Below are 22888 nucleotides of genomic sequence, written 5' to 3'. Positions count from 1 at the left end.
GACCCCATTACAAACCACCCAGGTCTTCCACCGACAACAAAGGTTGGTTCCAGTAATGTCACCCTTCCTACAACAATTTTCATAAAACCTTTTTAAACAAAAATTATGTTAGAGGAATCACTTTACCCTATCCATGATCGTGGGCGTTATTCGGATGGTTCAGGCTAACCTATATAAAGGATGCACTTTTACCCACACGATACAAGCTTACTCCCTCACTAGGTGAGAAGGTTCATGACAAGGTATTTTTAAAGTATTCCTAGGATAGTCGGTCGTCCACTGACGGATCCTAGACCAAGTAATGGGAAGGTCCCATACCTTCCGTACTCAGGATTCCACAGATGTATCTCATACCTCCGTGACTCCAAGTCCAGTGATTTCCACACTAATTACTTGGCCAATAGGATCCCATTCCATCTATGTGGTTGTATTATAGAAATTCGGTGTAATTTCCCAAGGAATCAATCCTTATATATCATGTGAGGTTCACGCCACACAGGTCATGACTCGGTGTGACCAAGTTTTATAAAATATTTTGTTTTCCAACCCATGACCATGAGGGTTGACTTTTCAAATCATTTCCCAAATCCCCTTTTTTAATCCCATTGCAATTTGTAAGTAAAGCATGTCATTGATACTCGAGCTCAAGGAGCACTGGTACCAGGACAACGACAGGGTTATAATGGCATAGAGGTTAATCAGCAATCAAGGCAGGCAGTGTATACTGCCTCCGTCCCATAATAATTTTATTTTTTATTTTTTCGTATCTAATGTTTGACCATTCGTCTTAGTTAAAAAATTTGTATAAAAACTTAAAAAAATTAGTTATGCATAAAATATTATTCATATTTTATCATCTAGTAACAATAAAAATATTAATCACAAAAAATTCAAATAAGACGATGAGTCAAAATATTGTATTAGAAAACTGAAAAATAAAGTTATTATAGGATGGAGGCAGTAACAAGTAGGTTTTTGGACTGGTTGAGTGGACTAGCAATCGCGGCCTATTAAAGTGCTCATAGATTCATGCATTATTCACAATAAAATAATTTTAAATTTAAACATGGGTAAAATATGGTCAAGGGTGACTTTCCTTGGTCCTACTCTGGCTCTCCTTTGGCGAAAACCTCGATTTGCGGATCCTCGGCTCTATCGTCTGCACGACATAAAATAAAAAATGGAAAAGGGAGCAAAAATTAGTTCTAAGCATATATAGTAGTGTTGAATGGGCTTAATCGGAGTTAAGATTTAAAATATATGAATTTTCAAAGTTTAAGCTATTTTGTAGAATAATGGAAAAAGGGATCAAATCTTTTCTAGAAAAGTAATTTAAATATAGGCTGACAGGTGGGTCTCGCAGGAATGTAACTTATAGTGTTTTTGGAGGATTGAGGATTATTGGGCAGTCGGGCGAAGAGTGTAAGGACTATTAAACTAGCGAGCTGAAGCATCTAGGCCCCGTCGTTAATTTTGGTAATTAATGACAAGCGTTAATTGTGAACTAACCATTTTACTTGAGACATGTGTTTTAGTTTAGGTTCACTCATGTGTGCTCATGGATGATCATTGATGGATTTAAATTTATGGCGCAAAGCAAAATGGAAGAAGTCGGTAAAACTAACGCTTAAGTTTTTAAATTGATCGAGGTGATAGAGCGATCAAGTTTTACTAGTTTAATTTTAGTTTTGCCGTACTATTAAGAGGGGTAATGACCTAACAAAGAGTTTATCTTATTGCCACATTAGGTCATTTGCATAAACACTCGAAACATATTTTTATTCGTGCAACATTCAACAGAGTCAGCCAGACCTAGGTCGGTCAGACCGAGGGCTGTCGGCCGGTTTGACCGCAGGCCATAGGCCGGTATGACCGGCCACCTTGTGGCGGTCTAACCGGTTAGTTCGGCCGGTCTGACCGTGGTTATACGGGCGATCTGACCGGCCCCCTGGAGGCCGATTTTTGGCCCCTCGGGTTGGCCGATACAGAGCCGACGGAGCCACAGTCAGTCAGACTGAGCTGATGGCGGTCTGGCCGAGCTGAGGTTGGTCTGACCGGCCACTCAACCCCGGTTTAATCGGCCTGGCCGATGACATCATCTGTCAGAGCTCCAACGGCTAGTTTTCTAGCCGCTACGTAGTAGCACGGTCTGACCGGCCACATACCTCCGGTCAGACCGGCAGTGGACAGAATTGGGGCATTTCGACCCCAACGGCTAGAATTTATTGGTGGGGGTATAAATACCCCCTCACCAGCAGCAAGAGAGCTCTCTTGGCTGCCATTTCAATTGCTTACACCCCTTGCATCTCTCTCACGCTCATTTGAGCTTAGGGTTTATCCATTTAGTGTGTTAGAGGGAGTTCTAGCCAAGAGTCAAGTGCATTGCTTCATTGTAGTGCTAGTGTGACACTTGATCATCTCCACGCCGGGTCATCGCTTGTTACTCTTGGAGGTTGCCGTCTCCTAGACGGCTTGTGGAGGAGTTGCCCGGTGATCTCTCCAAGAAGTTATGGAAGAGGCCCGACGCCGGCTTATGAGTGGCTCAGTGTTCGCCATCTTTGGAGTGGAGGAAGAACAACCCTAATGATCGAGGCTTGGGTAGTCCTCTACTTGGGCCGGCTCCCGCTTTGCCCACCCCTTGACGAAGGGGGCGTGCGGTGGCTTTGTTGTTGAGTGGTGGAGTTGGGCTCGCCTCAACGGGAAGTAGAAAACCGGCGAGTTTTCGAACCTCGGTGAAAAATTGTTTGTCTCATTATCTCTCTTACTTGCCACATTTACTTTTGTGCAATTTACATTCCTAGAGATATACTTGTGATCATTTCATCATAGGATTGCAAAACTAGACTTAGTAAGTGTGATTTACTTTTCTAGTGATATAATTGAGCCACTGTCACCCTAGGATTGCAAAACATAACCTAATCACTTGTTTAGTCTTGCTCCCCACCAAGCCTAGCAACTCAGGTTAGTTTTTATTAGAGGTGATTTAATTTTAATCGCCTATTTACCCCCCTCTGATTGACATTTTGATCCTACACAAGCTGCTCTCTAGCTCTCGCGGTATAACTTCCACTAGAACGGGAGTTTAGAGCTAGAAGTGGGAGTTCAGAGCTTGGGTGTTTCCAGCCATTTGATGTATGAAAAATAACATTATCAGGGTGCGGTCCGACAGTTTCCTCTGGGCAGCATGGGCACAGCTGTCCTGCATTCTTGTTCTCTACTTTTTTCCTATTTTGTGCTTCATCAAGAACTCCTGTGAGATTACTGTAGGTTTGCAAGGCCAGGTGCCTTTGGGTGGTGGAGGTAAACCACAGATAAGATTTGCTACGGCATTGCTGTGTTTGTGGTGTATGAACGCCTCGTCATGTCGCATTTTCCAGTGCATTCAACTGGTGCTCAGGCATTCAGAATAAGATCATCACTTCACTACAAAATTACAGTGTACTTGTCCCTTTCTTTTCTCTCATGATTCATCATTCACAAGATGGTACAGAGATTCAAGATCTCAAAAGGTAAAGATCGACAGCTTGTGATTGGCTCTTATACGGCCCAAAGTTTGAGCGTCAACCTGATTACCTGAACGCATTGGTTCATGATTTGAAGTCCAGGTTGTGTCTTCCAAGAAGTTCAAATTCACCTGATCACCTGGAGTTCAAATTGTAGTCCAGACTAGCGAAGGAAGGAGTCACTACTAGTTTTTCTACATGGGTCTCTGTCAATATTTTTGATTAACTTTATAGAAAAATATACTAATAGCCGTAACACAAAATTGATTTTACTAAATCAATCATTGAATATGTGTTACAGTATATTTATTCTATGTTGAAAGTATTGCTATATTTTTCTATAAGCTTAATCAAACTTAAATGAATTTGACTCGTGACAAACTTAAAGTAACTTATAATATAAAATTATAATACGAAACATAGGGAGTAGCAGTGTTTACCCTAGAAAAAAAAATACAAATTCTTTCACCTAAGCGAAATGCTCAGAATTTGAGCAACAAATATGGTTGTTAACCTTCTGCACAGCGAGAAATGAGTAGAATAGATGTGGATCTGTAACATTTCCTACATTTCGTCAACCAAGCACTCAAATAAAGAGATAACGCCGTAAAACACTCAAATAATTGAGCAATGAAATATTTCTCCGTGAAAGATGAAAAATGTCAGCATATACTGTGAAATCTTCTATCCTTGGCAATTGACCGCATGTCCGCATCACTGATAGACAGAATTCAATCGCAAAAAGGAAAACCGATAAACAAAATTCCCATGGCTGAGTGTAATCTTGTGAGCTGACTCATACTCAATCAAGCATCGACACATTGATCTATAGAGATTCTTTGGGGGCATGGCTTTCTCTATAGTCTCCCTGTCATGATCTGAATATCTAATTGCCTATATGCATTGCCCCACAATGATCTCCCCACCAATATTCATTCAGGCAACTTAGTCTTAAAAAAATCAGATCAGATAGCTCACCACTCTGTATCTTCTGTCTCAGTGGGTGGCTCCTTTTTATCCAATAACAAAATTTTGACAGCAAACAGAAAATATCACTGTCTGCATGGAAGATTGGAAGTGGACAGTGCTTATGGTGTGAAATGGTTATTTTTTTTATTTTTTAAATAATGGAAGTTTTATTGAACTCGGTCAATTTCATCAAGATGATACAATTGTTCTGAGAACACTTCGGGCCTCTACATAGCTAAGATGCACACAACCAAATACACCACCAAAAAGAAAAAACAAATATGATATAAGTTGTTAAGGACCATCAATCGTAATACAGATCGCCACCCATGTTCCTGGGTAAAACACTCCCTGATCATATTCTTATGTGAATATTGATAAGCATAATAATATTGATAAGCAGTTTTAATCTTCTGTGAATGGTGAACAATTTCTTCTTTCAAATCGGGTGAAGAAATATTCATCTAGGAAACATAATGACAACTCATAGCTGATCTTGCATACATATAACAGTAGTGCTGAATACTAATGACAAGTCAGCACATCAAGCTAAAGGTTTACCACACCACAGATTAGTTACCATTAGTTAGTATATAGTTATGGGATTCCACTAATTTAGCCATGTGCCAAGCAACCATCATGGAACTAGGAGCAGAAAAATGTTGCCAAGCTGTATTTGACTGCAGTATTTATACTTGCGCGACAGCATGAACTGCCAAGCAAATATGATGGCATTAAACCAAAACAGCACAATGCAAAAGGCTGTACTTGGTTCCACTACTTATGGCAATCTAGAAATATTTTTAACTCCTCAATCAAGAAGAAACTATGATCTTTTTATCAGTGAAGTGGCATCTCAGCACTAGACAATAGACAGCATTCCTACACAGTGAAGTGGTGGCAGCAGCACAGCTCTGCACCTCATTCCTTTATTCTCTTCCTTGGTGTGCTGCCATAGAACTCCAAAGAAGAGAATAAACCGACAATAATGGTAATCCAGTTGGTATCACAGTTTGGGAAAAGATTCCAACAGCATTTTAGCTCAATAACTTGCTTTTTCCTTAATAGAAAAAGAAGCTACATGAGGCTTACCCAGATAAACAAGGCTGCAAAGACAAACATTTGGGGGTTGATAGGCTTCCACGCAGACAGTGTAGAGTGCATCCGCCTCCTAGATAACAAAAGAAGCTCATTAGAAACAGGAGGATAAGAATCTCTGCAAGCCAAGCTTTATGTTTCAAAAGTGTAACATCAAATCTAGCAAGCAAGAATGAATTTGTAGTTTAGGGAAAAGGCATCACTCCAGGAGTGCTATAGTCCCTTCTTTATTTTTCCCGTTATATCCACAATTCCATACTTCCCAACAGTGGGAATTTGCATCTACATGTTTCTTATTGGTAAGGTTTGAAGCACCATCTCCAAAATCCATCAAATGTATTGTCAAAAAATAAAGAAAAATAAATTTGTGTAATAGGTCATCTGTTTTTCTTCAGAGAAGTATAGAAATTACATGGCAATTTGATAGCATGCAAAAGTTCTGCCGACTGCATTGTTATGCAGGCCTTACATATAGGGTCACAAGCACCTTTTTTGCCACCACTATAACATAAGTTCAGCAACATAATCTTCAGAGATCTGCTTGCCTGGGGTGTCTAATGTTTCATAAAGAAATAACATAGGTAGTGATCTAAGGTACTCCCTCCGTTCTTTAATGATAATTTAGAGTGACTGAGATCTATCCTAATAAAATTTAGATCATGCTACGATAACAAAAAGGGTAATTGGATTAGTCATGTAAAATAGCATTAATAGGACTGACATTAATAAACCTACCATATCAATATATGTTTAAATTACTAGTATCATATAGTGAGAAAAAAATAATGCTCAAGTTCGTGTATTGAGACCATGTTGATATTTAAAATAACAAGAAAAAACATTTCATTTCAATCATATAAAAATAAGCGCTTTATTAATCTTCAGGATAAGCATATTAATAATCAAAAAAGGCCTGGAAGAGAGGCATATGAATAAAAGGGTCGAACAATTGTGCACATTCATACATATCTTATGATTCTGATGAAAAATTCTATCGTCCCTAGCTCCCTACAAGTATACAACTTGAAAGAAGGTACATGAAGTATTTGCTTTTTTGCAGATTCTGTCAGCAACTGTTACAGAGAAAACAAGGCCCTTGGTTGGCTGTCCTGCAAAAAGTAGTTAGATCCTTTTTTGTAGCCTTTTCAATTACTTCCATGGCATACCACCTAAAACACTTACTACCCATGTCCGCGTTCTCTTATGAGCTTGGATAGCATGCTTCATGCCACTATAAATAGAGGCTCATAACTCTCCAATGGCCAATAAGCAACCAAGGGCGCATCCAAGTGAACTAGGGTTGCTATTTACTACTAGACGGAGCCACCCATCCTAGAAAATATAGTGCCCTCCGAGGCTCCAACCATGTCTATATCTGTGGAGCCTCTTATTGTTGGGCGGGTTATTGGAGAAGTTCTTGATTCATTCAACCCATGCATGAAGATGATAGTAACCTACAATTCAAACAAGCTTGTTTGTAATGGTCATGAATACTACCCATCAGCGGTTGTATCTAAACCAAGAGTTGAGGTCCAGGGGGGTGATATGCGGTCTTTCTTCACATTGGTATGGAGAAGTCTAACTCTATCCTGGGAGTTCCATAGTTGGCTTTCAGTGTATTACATGCCTTTTTCCAAAAATTAATCATAATTCCAAATGCTTCAGGTTATGACAGACCCAGATGTGCCAGGACCAAGTGATCCATATCTAAGGGAACACCTACATTGGTAACCTTCAACATTTCTTATCCAAAAGCTGTGCATTTGTGTCCAACTGGTGATTACTGATTCACTATATAACAATTTATGTTTCAGATGGAGATAGTACTAGTAGCACATTATTTCTTGTGTTCATACAAAATATCATGCATATTTCTAATAAGACAAACCTTTCTTCCAACATATATATTTATATTTATGAACAGATAATGACAATGGTGTGATCAAATTAGTAAATCTTACCCTTAAACACCTATGCAGGATTGTAACTGATATACCTGGAACAACAGATGCCTCTTTTGGTAGGTCCTCTCCCTAACCTGCAGTAGATCGTTCCATGCACTGCGTGTTCTAAATACACAGCTGGCTGCCATTTGAATTGCAGGACAGGAAATCATAAGCTATGAGAGCCCAAAGCCCAGCATTGGCATCCACAGGTTCATTTTTGTGCTCTTCAAGCAGAAGCACAGGCAAACTGTAGTTGTGCCATCCTCTAGGGATAATTTCAATACACGGAGGTTTGCTGAGGAGAATGAACTTGGCCTTCCTGTGGCCGCCGTCTACTTCAATGCTCAGAGAGAGACTGCGGCCAGGAGGCGCTAAAAAATCCAGCTCTCATTGTACCAGCTGTGATAAATAAAAGCCGTCCAATAGTTTCTCCTGTGGTCAACATTGTCCGCCACACAACTAGGTTGTGGATCAATGCTTCATTACTACATCATTTGCCTCTAGAAAATCTACAATAAACCAAATGCATTTTACAGAATGTATTAGTATCAAATTGTGTTTTCTGCATCAAATAAATATGTAACGGATTGTTCTTGTAAGAAGTAAGATTGAGAGTCATGCTAAATACCAGTGCATTCACATGCCAATCTTAGCAACCTATCACTGGAACCAGAGCTAGCTGGCAAAAAAAGCTTTCTCCACCAAATGCACTTTCTGGCTCCACAAGATGTGCACTTTTGATGACATGAAATCTCCTGAACAAGAAATTTGCTAGATCTTGCCGTGTCACCTTGTACAACGACAAACACCTTCCTAACTGTACTGCACCGGCTACTATGCGCTTAAAAACATGAACATAAAAGGGAGATACCCAATGAATCCAGAGGAGCATCCACAAGAAATGGTTTCCTTACACCAAGTGACAATAATCCATTCCGTTTTTAGATCTGATTTTGGGCTTTCCTCCACTATTTCCCCCCTTTTCCCCATTGATTCACACCATTTCCCCTCTATAAGAGGTTGATTTTCGGATGGATATGATTTCGGGCCGCTCAACTTCCCTATAAATCCGATTGATTCGGATCAAATCCCAATTTACACAAACAAAATGCATACAGTAACAATGAGATGTAAATCAGATCGGGATGTGGGTTGGCCGAGGCCGAGTGGATCCTCACCACTTCACCTGGGAATCCTCGCCGCGGTACTCGTCCCGGCCGGCGGAGGCGATCGTGGAGGCGTCACTCACCGGACGGGGATGTACCGCCGGCGGCGGCGGGCGTCGTTGGCCGCCGAGGTGGCTCCCCGGCCGCGACGGCGAGGTGCCCGGAAAGGCACGCCGCCGTATACCGTACTATTTCAACAGCGTACGGTATTGGAGTATTTCTACGAGTCGTAGGCTTGGGCCTTGGGCCACACGTTGTAAATCTGCAGTGAAGGCCTCCTCGTTTGGATGGGCCTCAATATCGGCCCATACATATACATGGGCCGGAATTTTTGGGCTATCCAAAGAAGGCCTAAGTGGGCATCTCGTGTGGGTATCATTATCTCAATTTGGAATAAGTTTACGTCGAGTCTGTCTAATATTCGATAACTTCAAAATCAGAAATGTATATCCAAAATCATATCCAAATTAAGTTGAGGGATGAAGAGAGGAGGGGGGGGGGGGGGCTAATGCGCGATCGCTCACGAGCGCGCTCCCTCAGCGATCGAATTTCTCTCTCCTCCTTTACACACACACACATATATATATATAGGCAACGTATCTCGTGCAAACCAGGCTTGCTGTGCAACCTTGCAAACTTTCAATCAAGACCACAGGATGCTCATCCGATGGCTAGGAACAGAGATGGGTCACTTTTGCACTTAACAACCCGCACTCATCTCTGTTTTAATCTTTTTTTTTTTGCAAATCCCCCTAATCACAGCATATGTTCGCCCATCCTCCCCGCGTCGTTTTGTTTCTGCAGCACGCACAATCACCGCCACCGCCCGAGTCCCCGCCGCCTGCCAGCGACTCGCTAGCGCCCCTTCGCCGTGCCGCCCACCCGAGTCCCTGCCGCTTGCCCCATCACCGCGCCGCCGCCGCCATGTCGCAAACCCTCCCGTTGTGAGGTCATGGTGCAGGCTGTCGCTGCCGCCATGGAGTCTAGCACGCGCAAACGTTTCAGATTACAAAATCCGTGCTGGTTTCAGTTCATCTATCATCCGAATGCATGAAGCTGGGCATATATTCAGTTTGACAGATTGACACAGAAAACAACCGGTAGTTCATTCAGGCTATCATTCAGTTACACACCCGTAGGTTCCACTGTCACCACGAGCAAGAAATTTTTTTTATGGTTCCACTTGACTCAATCTCATTATCAAATGACGGAACACAATTCAATTGCATATTTGCAGTCGCTATCTTTCGGAGTTTCAGATTACAAATTCAATACATCAGTGTCAATCTCAGAACACAATTCCATTGCATATTTTAGCGGTTACGATAGGAAGCGCAGCTCGACGGGCCAGCGACTGCGTCGAGCTGGCTGGGTGGGGAGGCAGTCGCGGCGCTGAGCGGCGACGGTGGGAGGCGCTGCTCGGCGGGCTACTGACCGCGTTGAGTCGGCTGGGCGGGGACGCGGCCGCGGCTGCGAGCGGCGGCGGCGGGAGGCACAGCTCGGCGGGCTAGTGACCGCGTCGAGTCAGCTGGGTGGGGTCGTGGCCATGGCGGCCAGCAACGACGATGGGAGGGCGGACGGAGCGGCGAGGAGGCGGGCGGAGGACGGGACCACCCGAAGAAAGGGGGATTTGAAAAAAAACAGATTAACAAAGATGAGTACGGGCTGTTAAGTGTAAAAGTGATCCACCTCTGTCCCTAGCCATTGGATGAGCATCATGTGGTCTTGATTGAAGTTTGCAAGGTTGCACAGCAAGCCTAGTTTGCACCGGATACGTTGCCATATATATATATATATATAAACTTTTGTACACATAAATTTTATACATGTAGACTTCGTACACGTAAATTTTATACATACAAACTATATATATAATATACACACATGTATTTATACATGTAAAATTTATACGTATAAAGTTAGAAAAAACTTTACACATATAAAATTTTAAAAAAACGTTGTTTTAGGTGGGGTGTCAGCCCACCGACTTGCTGGGCCTGGAATTGGGCCGTCCAGGGCGCTCGCTCCGCCTTGCTGGGCCTGCAACGAGGGGAGGAGGAAGAGTGTTCGCGCGAATTAGACTTTTCGTGAAGAGAGAGAGGAGAACACACGTTAAGTTGAGGGGTGTTTGTAGTACAAAAGAGCATTTCAAGATGGACCAAAGTTGGATTGGGCCTTACCTCTGAAAAAAAATATATTCCCCGACACTAGCAGTTAACCACCGCAGACTCCATTATCTTGGCCTGAATGGTCAATCACGCTAAAAAACAAAAACTAGTGCTTGCCACAAAAGTATACTCTAACTTAAATAATTGCAAATCTAAATTTAGATTTAGAATAATTTTAGAAAGTTGCCGGCAAAAGCTAAAAATCTATACGTCACATAAGCATATGATTCTAAATACTTAATCCGTCTCGAAATATGATTACTTGTGGTATTTATATTTATATTTGTCTCAAAATACAACACCTTTTCACTTATATTTTAAGAAGTGGAGTAAACTTATAATCCAAACCGAAAATTTTGGACAATTTAATAAGACTGATACGATATGTAGTCAGCTACAAAAATTTCAATCCCAAAAGCTCAACTATACATCTGCTATACACGTCAAATTTCCTCGCCATTTTTTTTCTCGAATGGATGAAGTATTCGTTCATCAGTAGCGCTGAAAATTCCCCATATTTTGGAATCTGGAGAAGGAAAATCTCGCGGAATTACTGCTGCTGTTCCCGCCGTGGCGCCCAATAATACGCGTCCTGCTGCCGCCGCCGCCGCCGCCGGTGAAGAAGAACCTCCTCCTCCAGCTGCAAGGATCATCGCACGCGTGCACGGCGCCGCCGCCGTGGTAGCGGCCGGAGTAGCAGGACGAGACGACGACGAAGCCGCTGTCCGTGACCGGCACCGCCTTGCTGACCGAGCTCACCGGCAGCAGGCAGTTGGCGAGGAGCGCGTCGCCTTGCTCGTCGCCGCCGGCGCCGCCACTCAGCGCACGGCGGCTGTACTCCTCTCCGTCACGGTGGTCGATGAGGGCGATGTCGAGCTCGAACAGCTCGTCGTCGTCGTCGCTGTCGTCGGGCACGATCATCCCACGCTGGTCCTCGCCGTCGTCGATCATCTGCCCACGCTCTCCTGCAGCAGTAGCGGCGGCGGCGGCCGTGGCGGTGGTGATTTCTTGGTAGGTGGTGGCACTTGCTTCTAAGGCTGCCATGAACGGTAACCTAGCTAGCTAGCGTAGCTTCAGTAGTGATATGATTCGGGTTGGGTACGTGCAGTGCAGTGCAGTGCAGTGGAGGTATTAATATATGCTTTGCCACGCGTATGGCCTCACGGTGGTTGATCGATCGAGTTGCTGTGTCTCTCTTTGTGTCGTTTTCTTCTTCTTCTTCTTCTTCTTCTTCTTCTTCTTCTTCTTGTTTTTTTTTGGTGTTGTTGGATTTTTTGTTGGTACAGATTGTTGGGAAATGACGTAGGGGACATGGTAGGTTGTCCAGTAGGCTGCCTACTTTGTAGTAAACGATTTTACCAATTCAGACCACATGGGGCTTAAGTATGTAGGAGCCACATAATTAGCTGAAAAGGTCTTTGCATTCAGTGCTTATAGTTGCTTTCAAGTTCTGCTTATAATCCGGGTTTCCAAAACCACTTAAAACAGCTACGGTTATCTCCCCTACCGCTACGGGGCGGTATAGCTGATAACCGCCTAAATTCAAATAAAATTTAAAAATTATTTAAAATTTTGAATAAGTTTAGTATAGTTTTGCACCGTTCAACCACGACATCCACGGTTTTCGCTCCTACCATTGGGTTGGGGCGCGATAAAAGCTCATCTCGCACGTTTTAGGAACCCTGTTTATATAATTGCTTTTGAAGTTTTTATATTTTCTTGGGAGGAAAAAAAAAGAACCTTCTGTTGGTTTCTCGAGTCGCCTAATTTGTTTGAAGGAGTGGAATTCAGACGATTCTTTTGTTGGCTGGTTGGTTCAGAACATGTCGCCATTGGCAGTCGGCACATCTAAGATCGAGAGCAGATGACGCTAATTACCATTTGGCACTGCACGTCACTCCACTGAAGAGCTCATCACTTGAGGTCAACACAAGCCGGCGGCCGCGATCGCCTGACTGTGGCTCTAGCAGCTGCTTGAGTTCGGCCCCGTTCGCAAGCGACCAAGCTAGCCAGCTTAGTCAGCGCACGTAAAACGGAGAAAGCCATTAGCACATGATTAATTGAGTATTAGTTTTTGTAAATTTGAAAAAAAAGTTAATCTGATTTTTTAAGCAACTTTTATATAAAATATTTTTACAAACAATACACTATTTAGTAGTTTGGAAAGCGTGCGCACGGAAAAAGAGAAAAAATTTACCCCCTTAGTCACTTGCGAACGGGGCCTTCATCCTCATCCGCCGGTCTGACAGCTAGCTACCAGGAAGGTATGAACAGCAGCAGTCAATCTGCTCTCTGGGTACTGTACAATCGGTGATCTCAAAATGAGCTTTACATGTTTTCTTCCATCTGCAGGAGTATACAGTACCCCATTGAAGCTTCGACAGAGAGTGTTAAAACATCAAACTGCTAATTAAGTTGACCCAAAACGCCGCCATGCAGACGGCCGGATCGATCACTTTCTGAAACAAAAGGTGTGTGCTGCTTCTAATTAAGCTAAATTAACATGGTGCAATGCAAGCTAGTATTACGCATGATCTGCTGGCTAACCTACTTTATATATACCTACACTGGTAATACTAATTTTAATTACAAAAAGTCATTAAATATATATGGACCCATTGCATGCATGCGTTTGCGGGCCGGGACGGATCACATTGTCAGCTGCTTGCCGGGCCTGAGGGAGGCGGTGGCGCCGCCGGCGCCGGCTGGCCGCTGCTGGGCGGTCGACGGCGAGGAGGGAGCGGCGGCGGCGGTGGGACGGCGGCGACGGCGTGGTGGCTGTTGTTGAGAGAGAGGCGAGGAGGGCCTTCTTCTCCTGGCTGAGCAGCAGCGCAGCGCCTTCCTCCGCAGCCGCTCGTTCTCCTCCATCATGTACAGGTTCTCCAGGTACAGCTTCAGGTTCGCCCTCTCCATGTACAAATCCTCTCTTCTCTGCCTCTCTCCTGCACTCAATCCCATCGATCCAAATGCGTGATTAATAAGGCACGAATGAGTGAACGACACAGGACTAATTACGTGTATTCGAAATGTAGGTTGTGGGGAGGAGGAGAGGATCCATGGAAGAAGAAACTCTTTCAGCTCGAGAAACGGAAGAAGTCTCTGAAGAAACTCTGCATCTCACCTTCTAATAAAGTGGCTGGGCTAGCTAGACAGGAACTGAGGAAGAAAGAGATCTCCAGGTGAGCCGAGGAGATTGTTCTATTGAGCTGTGCAGAGCTGTGGCGTTCTCTCGTAGCCATCTATTTATAGCCATCGAGGAGTGGCTGTGTATTTGCTACTGTAGCTTTACTTCCATCCGTCGGAAAGACGTGGAGTTCATTTGTCACCGTACGAAGTATGGCACAGTAACTAATGACCCACTCAAGCCTAGTTTAGTTCCCAAATTATTTTTTAAAAAAAACATCAAATTTCCTAAATAGAACATTAAACATGGATAAAAAAATTAATTCACAGTTAGGAGAAAATCATGATACAAATCTTTGAAGTCTAATTATAGTCTATAATTAACCATAAGTGTTACAGTAATTCACATGTGCTAATGATAGATTAATTAGGCTCAAAAGATTTATCTCATAGTTTTTAATCAAGTTATGAAATTCGTTTTTTAAATCTTTCTGACCGACGTAACACCTAAAAATTTTCTTTTCGTGAGATGAACGCGCCCTCACTGACGGCCTGCAGTTCAGAGTTCAGACTGATGAAGGATGAAGTATGATGAACTGATGACGCAGTTCTGGTTTCGCCTAAAGATACGCAATCATTCCAGTTCCTAAGTCACTATAGCTTCTTCTCGGTAGTCTCTCTCTCTCATGATGTGGTTTGAACTTGTTACACCTACTAATCGTTCAAATCAGTTTGACTTTGTTTGACTATACTCTAGCAAGATTTGAGTCGATGAGAAAAGCTAGCAGTTGGTTTGTCGGTTACGCTGCCCGTCCCAAAATATTGTTATCTACGATGGAATTTAACCTATCCTAAAATTATGAAAATTTGCTTAAATTCATAGTTCTAAAATAGATCAAATCTTATGCTCTATAGCAACATTTCAAAATGAAGGTAAGAGCAAGTATAATAGCAGACTATAAACTGACTAAATGCTGATGTGGAGTAGAGAGGAGAGGAGAGAGAAGAAGCTATCTTAAGCTTAGAGCATCTCCAAAAGAGTTGCCAAATGACTCTCCAAATTAAAATTTAGAGATTCAGCCTAAAATTTGTACTCTAACAGACTGGTCAACCGGATGACCAAGCCCATCCGGCTGGCCAAACCACCCCTTCCACTGGCTAAATTTGGCTAGATAAAGACACTTGCCAAATGTGGGCCCCACATATGGGCCCACAAATAGTACTAGTACTACTACACTACTACTACGGCATGCGGGCGCCACCAGAGGGTTGCTGCCGTCGCCGGGGGGACACCGTCAGGGAGACGCCGCTGCGCCCAGATCCGGCCGTCGCCATTCGGGACCGCCGACGCCACCGCCGGCTCGCCGCCTCCCGCCGGGGGGGGGGGGGGGCTCCCCACCGCCGCCCGGCCACCGCGCCGCCAGCCTCCCGCGCCCCGCCGCCTCCGTGCCGACCGGCCTCCCGCGTCACGCTGCCTCCGCGACCAGATTCGGCCACCGGCGCCGTCGCCTCTGCCACCGATCTGTTGGAGAGAGAGAATAAGAGAGAGGGAGGGGAAGAGATGAAGAAAGAGGGAGAGAAAAGACAGAGAAGATAATGATGTGCGGGTCTCAGCTGTCATAGACTCAAAATAGAGAGAGTGAATGGAGAGACTGTTAGAGTAAAAAATGAATTTAAGTGGCCAAATGAAATGGAGAGTGACCAAATAGACATTTGGAGAGTCTAATTTGGGTTGTCTTTTAGAGATGCTCTTATAGCCAACTTGGGTACAAGAACCAACAAACTCTATAAGAGAGACATGGGTTCCTGCATTAAAAGAGCTAACTGTTATATGAGTGGTCTAAAAGAAGACTACAGAGAGTCTTATAACCAACTTGTTGGCTACTACCTCCGTCCTATAATGACTTAAGTTTTTAATTTTTATATCCAACGCTGTGACCATTCGCCCTATTTAAAAATTTTGTACATAAACAAAAAAAATAGTCACGCATAAAGTACTATTCATATTTTATCATCTAGTAATAATAAAAATATTAATTGCAAAAAAATTTCAAAAAGACGAAGAGTCAAAAACATTGTATAAAAACTAAAAAATAAAATTAATATAGAACTAGGTAGAGGTAGTACTGCCTCCGTCCCATTATAAGTTCATTTTTCGTTTTTCCATGTCTAACGTTTGACCATTCGTCTTATTTGAAAAATTTGTAACAAAACTTGAAAAAATTAGTCATGCATACAGTATTATTCATGTTTTATCATCTAGTAAGAATAAAAATATTAATCGCAAAATTTTAAATAAAACGAAAAGTTAAAACATTGTATAAAAAACTAAAAAATAATTTTATTTTAGAACGGAGACAGTATATTATTAGCCCCAAAGTTTGAACGGATGGAAGTGCTGCTAGCAGCAGCAGTTGTCAAGGAGGATCGGGTTGTGGCGGTATGGTGAAGTCAAGTCTTTGCTCTTATGATCGACTCAAATTCTGATCTTGCAACAGCAGATCTCTTGCTGGCCCAATGCAGCAGGTAATCATGACCAGCATTCAAGCTTCACTTCTCCGGTGTTCAGTGTTTCTTCTCGGTTTCAAAAAAAAAAAAAAAAAACCCGTCTCCGGTGTTCTTCACTGGAGTAACTTCTGCTTCCAAGCTTCAACTGCCCTCTTGTCGATGAGTACTCCATTGCAATTTGCAAGAGCAGCAGCGATCATGATGGCATGGCGCATCACTTCACAGTTCACTCCACGATTTTGATGCGATCAACGCATCGTGTGTAGAGAGGTTTTGACTCCATTAGATTCTTCAGACATTTTTTTTACATCTGCATTGATTTTTTTTTTGAGAACTTCTGCATTAAGTGAAAATACAATAACGTCTACAAATACTACTCCCTCCGATTTTTTTGTTTCACGCCATTGACTTTTTGATCTACGTTTAATTATTCGTCTTATTCAAAAAATTATATAATTATTGACTATTTTATTATGATTTAGTTTATTACTAAAATAACTTTAAGTGTGATTTATAATTTTATATATTTGGATAAAATTTTTAAATAGGACGAAGGATCAAACGTAAATAAAAAATTCAACGGCGTAAAAAAAGCCCGGAGAGAGTACGACTTACCCACGTGAGAATTTCAATATGTTTATCATTAACCATATCCTTACCCATGTGAGAATTCAGTAATTTCGATAAAACAGTATGTAACATATAGAAAATTGTTGAACTACACCACATTCTGCTCAGACATGGTTCCAATTACCGAGTACTTTTGTTTACAGAATCTTTGTAGTCGTGTGCACCGTCTGGACTTGTGATCTAAACCAAGGAAAGGCAGCAGGTTCGACTGGCAGAATAATCTTGGATTCAAGATTTTGGATTCTTGGTCTGATCTGACATGTTGACCTTGTAGCACTGAACTCCATATGCATGACTGGATGTGTGTGTCCGTCTTGCAGGCAGAGAGATCATCATGATCATGAGTTCATGACATAGACCAGGCAAGAACGAACTGAAGCTGCCGTCCGGCGTTGCATTTTGGGTGGGAGATCTCATGGCGACAGCCTAGATACGACCACCCCATTTCTGTGAATCGAGATTCAGAAGACTGGAGTAGGATGGATGGATGGATGGATGATTCTGCATCTCCCTGACAACAGCACAAATGCACAATTAAAATGTGTGTGCATCCACCGGCTAGATTAATTGAGGCCTTGAGGCATGGCCGGATGCAGCCGGGCGAAGGAGGCATGCTTATCGCCTTCTTGCCCTCCTACTTTTTCTTTTTTTTTTCTTCACTATCTCTCTTATTTTCTTTATGGAGATTCAGCAGATAGAGTAGAGGAGACTTGAGCCCCCGGTACCTATGCTGGATCCGTCAATGCATGGATTGATTGTGGATAGTTGGAAGAACCTACCGTAATTAAATGGGAGAGAAGGAATGGGTGGATCAATCTGATAGGATGTAGAAGCACTATTAGAGTATTAGTAGTACTAAGTTTCCTTTTAGTGAACAATATCCAGGGCAAGGGCAATTGGCAGTGATTCAAACACATTAGCCATTGCTATATACACGAGGGATATCAAGTCAATAGTGCAAGGCTGCAAGCCGGGAGAATGGCACTATATTAGTGTAAATTTGTCAGTCCTAACGAAGAAACATACTGTAAATACTGTATTAGCCTAAACAATCTTCAGCAGTTAGGACCCTATCTATTGGCAGTTAAGAGCTCTTTTTTTTGCCGGAACGACCGAAGGAGGTCATCCAATGTATTTAAGATAGAAAGAAAAGTTACAAGAAAAGTTTTACATTGACAGCTGGCTGTCGAGGAAGGATATGTGCCAGCACACGCCCCAAACCAAGTGCCAACCGTTCAAATGCACACGACGGGGAGGAAAGCCAAGCACCGAACCGGCCATCACTAAACGAGACCGATCGCCACTAAGCTAACGACACCACTATGACACGAAGACTCTAAAACGACGCCCTCAAGAGGGTCACGACGCCAAAAGACGCCGCCGTCATCCATCCAAAGACTGGATAAGGCTTTCACCCAGAGCTCCTTGCCGAGAGAGGAGGGATACCTCAACAACAGTAACCTCAGGAGGGTTACTACGCCCGAAGGCGAAGCGACTGTTGGCCCAAGGAATTGGGCTAAGCTTTTGCTTGGAACCCCCTATCACCGTGGTATGTCGCCCAATCCGAAACCACCAACTGAACATCGGTGGCACAAGGCTTCCGCCATACCCGACCGACGCCCCTCCGTTGGCCAGCTTCATTAAACCACCAACCCTGAGAGCTGGTCCAGGACCTCTCCGTTCCACCACCCGCCGGCCTCCTTGCCAGATCTAGTTGAAGGAGAGCCCAGGATTGGATGGCATTCCTTCAGCAGCCTGGGCTTCCCCCGCTGACAAGCTGCCGCCTCAAATCAACCTAGAAACTCCCTGCAGAGAAGGGGAGGAGCTCCAGAGAGGACGAGGGCGCTGCCCGGCAACAAGTAAGACGACCCACCACCGCCAGCTCCCTTCGCACAACCCTCTGGATGCCGGAGACGTTGCCGCTCTGGCTTCGGTGCATCGTGTCACGGAGGCCACAAGACTCCACCGCCGTCGGCTACCCCAACGGCTCCTTCTCCTCCTTCTCCGCCGCCACCACTGCCTGCCCTCAGGCCCTCCACCATCGGCGTGGCTGCCGGCCACCGGCTCCTCCTCATCCTCCTCCTCCTCCTTCCCCGCCGCCACCACTACCTGCCCTCAGGCCCACCGTCGCCGACGTGGCCGCCGGCCGTCTGGCCCGCCACCGCCGTGAACTCTGGCCCTGGCGCTGCGCTGCCTCCGCCGCCAACTCGTCCTCTTCCTTCCCTGGCGTTGCCACTGCCTGCAGCCTGCCCTCAGGCCGCCGTCGCCGGCGTGCCCGCTGGCTGACTGGCCCGCCGCCGCCACCGTCGCGAGGTCGCTGGCCGTGGCGTCGCGCTGCCTCCACCGTCGCCTCGCGCCCTCCGCCGATGCCACGCGGCGCTGCCTTCGCTTCGCGCCCTCCGTCGACGCCGCTGTTGCCGCCGTTGTACGCCTCCCCCCATTTGTTGCCCCCGCCCCCCCCCCCCAACCGAAGCAGCCTGGGCCGGGGTAGAGCCCTGCCGCCGCCGTCATGGCAGCCGGCCGGTTTTGCCGGCAGCCGCTCGGGCGGCGGCGAGGCGGGGAGGGGAGGCCGGGTGGGGGCGGCGGCGGCTAGGGTTTGTATCGCCCGAGCCGCCCGAGGAGGAGCGACGCCACACTGTCCTTTGGAACGCAGAAAACTAAAAACACAAGATTACAGTGTCATGGCTTGTTGAATCCTGTAGGAAACAAAACCAAATATTTGCAGACAGTACATGTTTCGATGTATCACAGGAAAAGTAGAGAAAAATACGATGAGTTATTAGAGAGGGAGAGAGAGAGAGAGTGCATTGGAACTTTGAAATGATCTGTAAACATGAGCTTGGACCTCTTGATATAACCCCTCTAAAATGTAATGGAAATTTTCCTGTCCTATGAAATTCCTTGGCAGCAATCCTACAACCAAAGTTTCTCAAAGGAATGTTTAAATTAGATTGAATTTCATCAAATTTCCTACAAAATTACTTTATCCAGAAGAAATTGAGACTTTTTGGCACAAAGGGTTCTTGGAGGAACATCGGAGAAATTCAATCCTATAGGAGATTTTCTATATGGTCCATTGGATCAAAAGAACAAATGTTTAAAAATCCAATGGAATTATTTTGGATTGGCTCAGAATATTTAGATTTTGGAAGGAATTTAACATGAGGTCTAAAATATTGGGAAAAAAATAATATGTGTCAATGTATTTCATCTGATTCCTACGTTTTACCTTTAGCTCATCCAAACAAATGTTCATACAGTTTTCCTGTGTCTTTTTATGCATAGGATTTGAGATGCTAAGATACCGTAGTCCTACATTTTTTTCTCTCCCTGTTCCTATACATTGTGAAATCCGACCTTCAAAAGGAATCCAAATATCCACTAGTTTGATCATCCAGTCCAATTATACACCAAAGTTGCGCTAACAACATTTTCTTATTACTGACTAATTGTTACTTTGTTAGTTTACGATCATTAAGTACTACATCTGTCCCAAAAGATTCCATTTTATAGCTATTTTGTTTCACACAGAACCTTTATTTTTTAGCAAAGATCATTGTGCATAATTGCATTTTATTAAAGTAGGAAACATATGCATTGAGATTTAAAAATGCAGAGATAAATGCATTGGGGTTTACAAAAGGAAGGATGTTCTATTCTTTGTAGGAAAGTACCATTTAATTATTTGCAACCCGGTACGGTGACTTATTTAATAGAGATTTGCTCTGGTCCAATAAAAAATATTTTGAGGTATCGGTACCTTGAGGTATCGTTTCCCACCATTGGATCTAGTCGAGTAGAATGAGCACGGTTAGATCCAACGATCGAAAACGATTTAGTACCACCACGAGGTACCGGTACCTCGAGATATTTTTTATTGAACTGAAACAAACCTCTATTTAATAACTTCTCACTCTTCTAAACCCACCAATCATAGACACACGGATTACAGATTAAATGTCATTCTTAAAAGCGGCAAATTCTTAAATATCACAAAAGTACAAGCCAAGCTTAACAACCAGAATATTCCCTACAGAAATAGATACAGGAGATAGTACCAACTGAATAAATACTTTCCTATACCTAAGGAAGAATTAAACAAAGACATTATACAAGTTTAGTTCAGCTAGAGCTACTAGTAGTGATCTTTTTCACACCTAAACAAGATCTATCAGTGCAAAAGATTTACCAAAAAATTTCACTATCACACCTAAGCACTCCCATGAACAAACAAACAGCCACTGCATCGACCAAATCGCAGTAGTTCGAGCAAATTCACCACAAAAATTGAGCCACATTTGTCATTACAAAATTTCTCCAAACCTGAGACATCTTTGTTTCTGTCTGTATCCCTCGTTTCGTTCCCCGTGATTTACAATTCTAGGGTGGGTGATCTACAGATATACTTCGTATCGAATCTGAATTCGGTTTCAATTTTACAACAAATTTCAGTAGCAGCAGCAGCAGCAGCAACTAGACATACATATATTGTACATGTTGGTTGTCACCGGTGCAACCTCACCGGCGGCGGCGTGAATCCTTGGGCCTCGTCGAGGAAGGGCACCTCCTCCGGCCGCGCCTGGAGGTCGCCGTAGAAGTCGTACTCCGCCTCGTAGTCGTGCAGGTCCAGCTCCTTCTTCTGGTTGGTGTGGTAATGGTGCTTGGCGCCGGGGGACTTGCCGAACCCGAAGAGGCTGACCTGGTCGCACACGCCCAGCGCCATCACCACCGCCTGCATCCCCGACGAGTAGTGGAAGTACCTCTCGTCGTGCTTCCGGGTCCAGTTGGTCGGCGGCTCGCCGGTGGTGGTGACGAAGCGCCTGAGGGAGTAGTACTTGGAGATGCGCGCGCAGAGCGCGTCGAGGCGCGCGTCGGTGAGGAGGAGCGGGAAGGGGGAGTCCGGCGTGGCGGTGGCGTTGCAGATGAGGGCGTCGAGGAGGTGGGCGGGCTGGCAAATGTACATCGCCATCGGCACCGCGGCGCCGTACGGGTGGCAGCCGCAGGCGGCGCGGGTGATGGCGTTGCGGGCGGCGCAGATGTGGAGGATGTTGGAGTTGACGAACGAGAGGGAGGTCTTGACGCCGACGTCGGCGGCGAACCCCGCGACGCGCGCGTTGTTGAGGCGGACGACGAGGTCGTGCGCGTCGATCTGCGGGCCGCGGCCGGAGCCGAGCAGCACGCCGCTGTTGCCGACGACCGCGCAGGTCCGGAAGCGGCGGCCGAGGACGCCGGCGAGGTCGGCCATCACGCCGCCCACATTCCTCCCGCGGTGGCGGTGGGCGACGAGGAAGGACCCGAGCGACGCGCGGAACGAGGCGAGCAGCTCCCCGTCGGAGGGGAGCACCTCCACGGGGACCCGCAGGCGGGCGACCGTCCTCGGCCGCGGCGGGGCGCGCGGGGAGGAGCTGTAGGGCAGGCGGAGGTAGAGCAGCCGGTGGTGGTTGCCGAGGCTGGGGAAGGTCGACACCGAGGCATTGGCGAACAGAGCCGCCGCCTCCGCGACGATCTGCCTGGATCCGACGCCGTCGTCGGCAGCGAGGCGGCGGAGGAGAGGGTCACCGACAGGAGGGCGGGACGGAGACGGGGCCTGCGGCACGAGGAGGCGGCGGCGGAAGGAGAAGGAGAGGAGGGTGAGGAGGAGGAGGAGGGGCAGGAAGAGGACGGGTGGGAGGCGGCGGCGCTTCATCCCCGGCGGCGGTGAGGTCGCCGGCGATGGTGATGGCGAGATCTGGCGGCCATTAGTAGGGAGCTCGGAGAGTGGCGCTGGTTGAGTGGGG

General features: G+C 45.1%; 3 protein-coding genes and 1 long non-coding RNA gene across 7 annotated transcripts; 1 reads left to right on the top strand and 3 right to left on the bottom strand.

Moving 5' to 3' along the window:
• Positions 1 to 4646: 4646 nt before the first annotated feature.
• On the bottom strand, positions 4647 to 8856 carry LOC107305467. Of its 4 annotated transcripts, none has more exons than XR_005812948.1 (3): positions 8695 to 8856; positions 7567 to 8025; positions 4647 to 5643 (listed from the first exon to the last, which is right to left on the bottom strand). It is a non-coding gene; the product is annotated as an uncharacterized LOC107305467 (long non-coding RNA). The 4 variants fall into 4 exon arrangements; XR_005812947.1 differs by having other exon boundaries at positions 7532 to 8025; positions 8703 to 8856; XR_005812946.1 differs by having other exon boundaries at positions 4648 to 5643; positions 7532 to 8025.
• On the top strand, positions 6835 to 8184 carry LOC102704376 (CEN-like protein 2). The gene is made up of 4 exons (XM_006663757.3): positions 6835 to 7136; positions 7236 to 7297; positions 7550 to 7590; positions 7674 to 8184. Exons 1-4 carry the CDS (start codon positions 6936 to 6938, stop codon positions 7889 to 7891), a joined length of 522 nt encoding a protein of 173 aa, XP_006663820.1. The 5' UTR covers positions 6835 to 6935; the 3' UTR covers positions 7892 to 8184.
• Positions 8857 to 11285: 2429 nt separating the features above from the next.
• On the bottom strand, positions 11286 to 11894 carry LOC107305350. Its single transcript, XM_040529253.1, has one exon. It carries the CDS (start codon positions 11892 to 11894, stop codon positions 11343 to 11345), a length of 552 nt encoding a protein of 183 aa, XP_040385187.1. The 3' UTR covers positions 11286 to 11342.
• Positions 11895 to 21385: 9491 nt separating this feature from the next.
• On the bottom strand, positions 21386 to 22873 carry LOC102702902 (sialyltransferase-like protein 2). Its single transcript, XM_040529578.1, has one exon. It carries the CDS (start codon positions 22795 to 22797, stop codon positions 21616 to 21618), a length of 1182 nt encoding a protein of 393 aa, XP_040385512.1. The 5' UTR covers positions 22798 to 22873; the 3' UTR covers positions 21386 to 21615.
• Positions 22874 to 22888: the final 15 nt, after the last annotated feature.

The sequence above is a fragment of the Oryza brachyantha genome, chromosome 12 (assembly GCF_000231095.2).
Source record: "Oryza brachyantha chromosome 12, ObraRS2, whole genome shotgun sequence".
Classification (NCBI taxonomy): Eukaryota; Viridiplantae; Streptophyta; class Magnoliopsida; order Poales; family Poaceae; genus Oryza; species Oryza brachyantha.
This window is presented reverse-complemented; position numbering and strand designations above follow the sequence as displayed.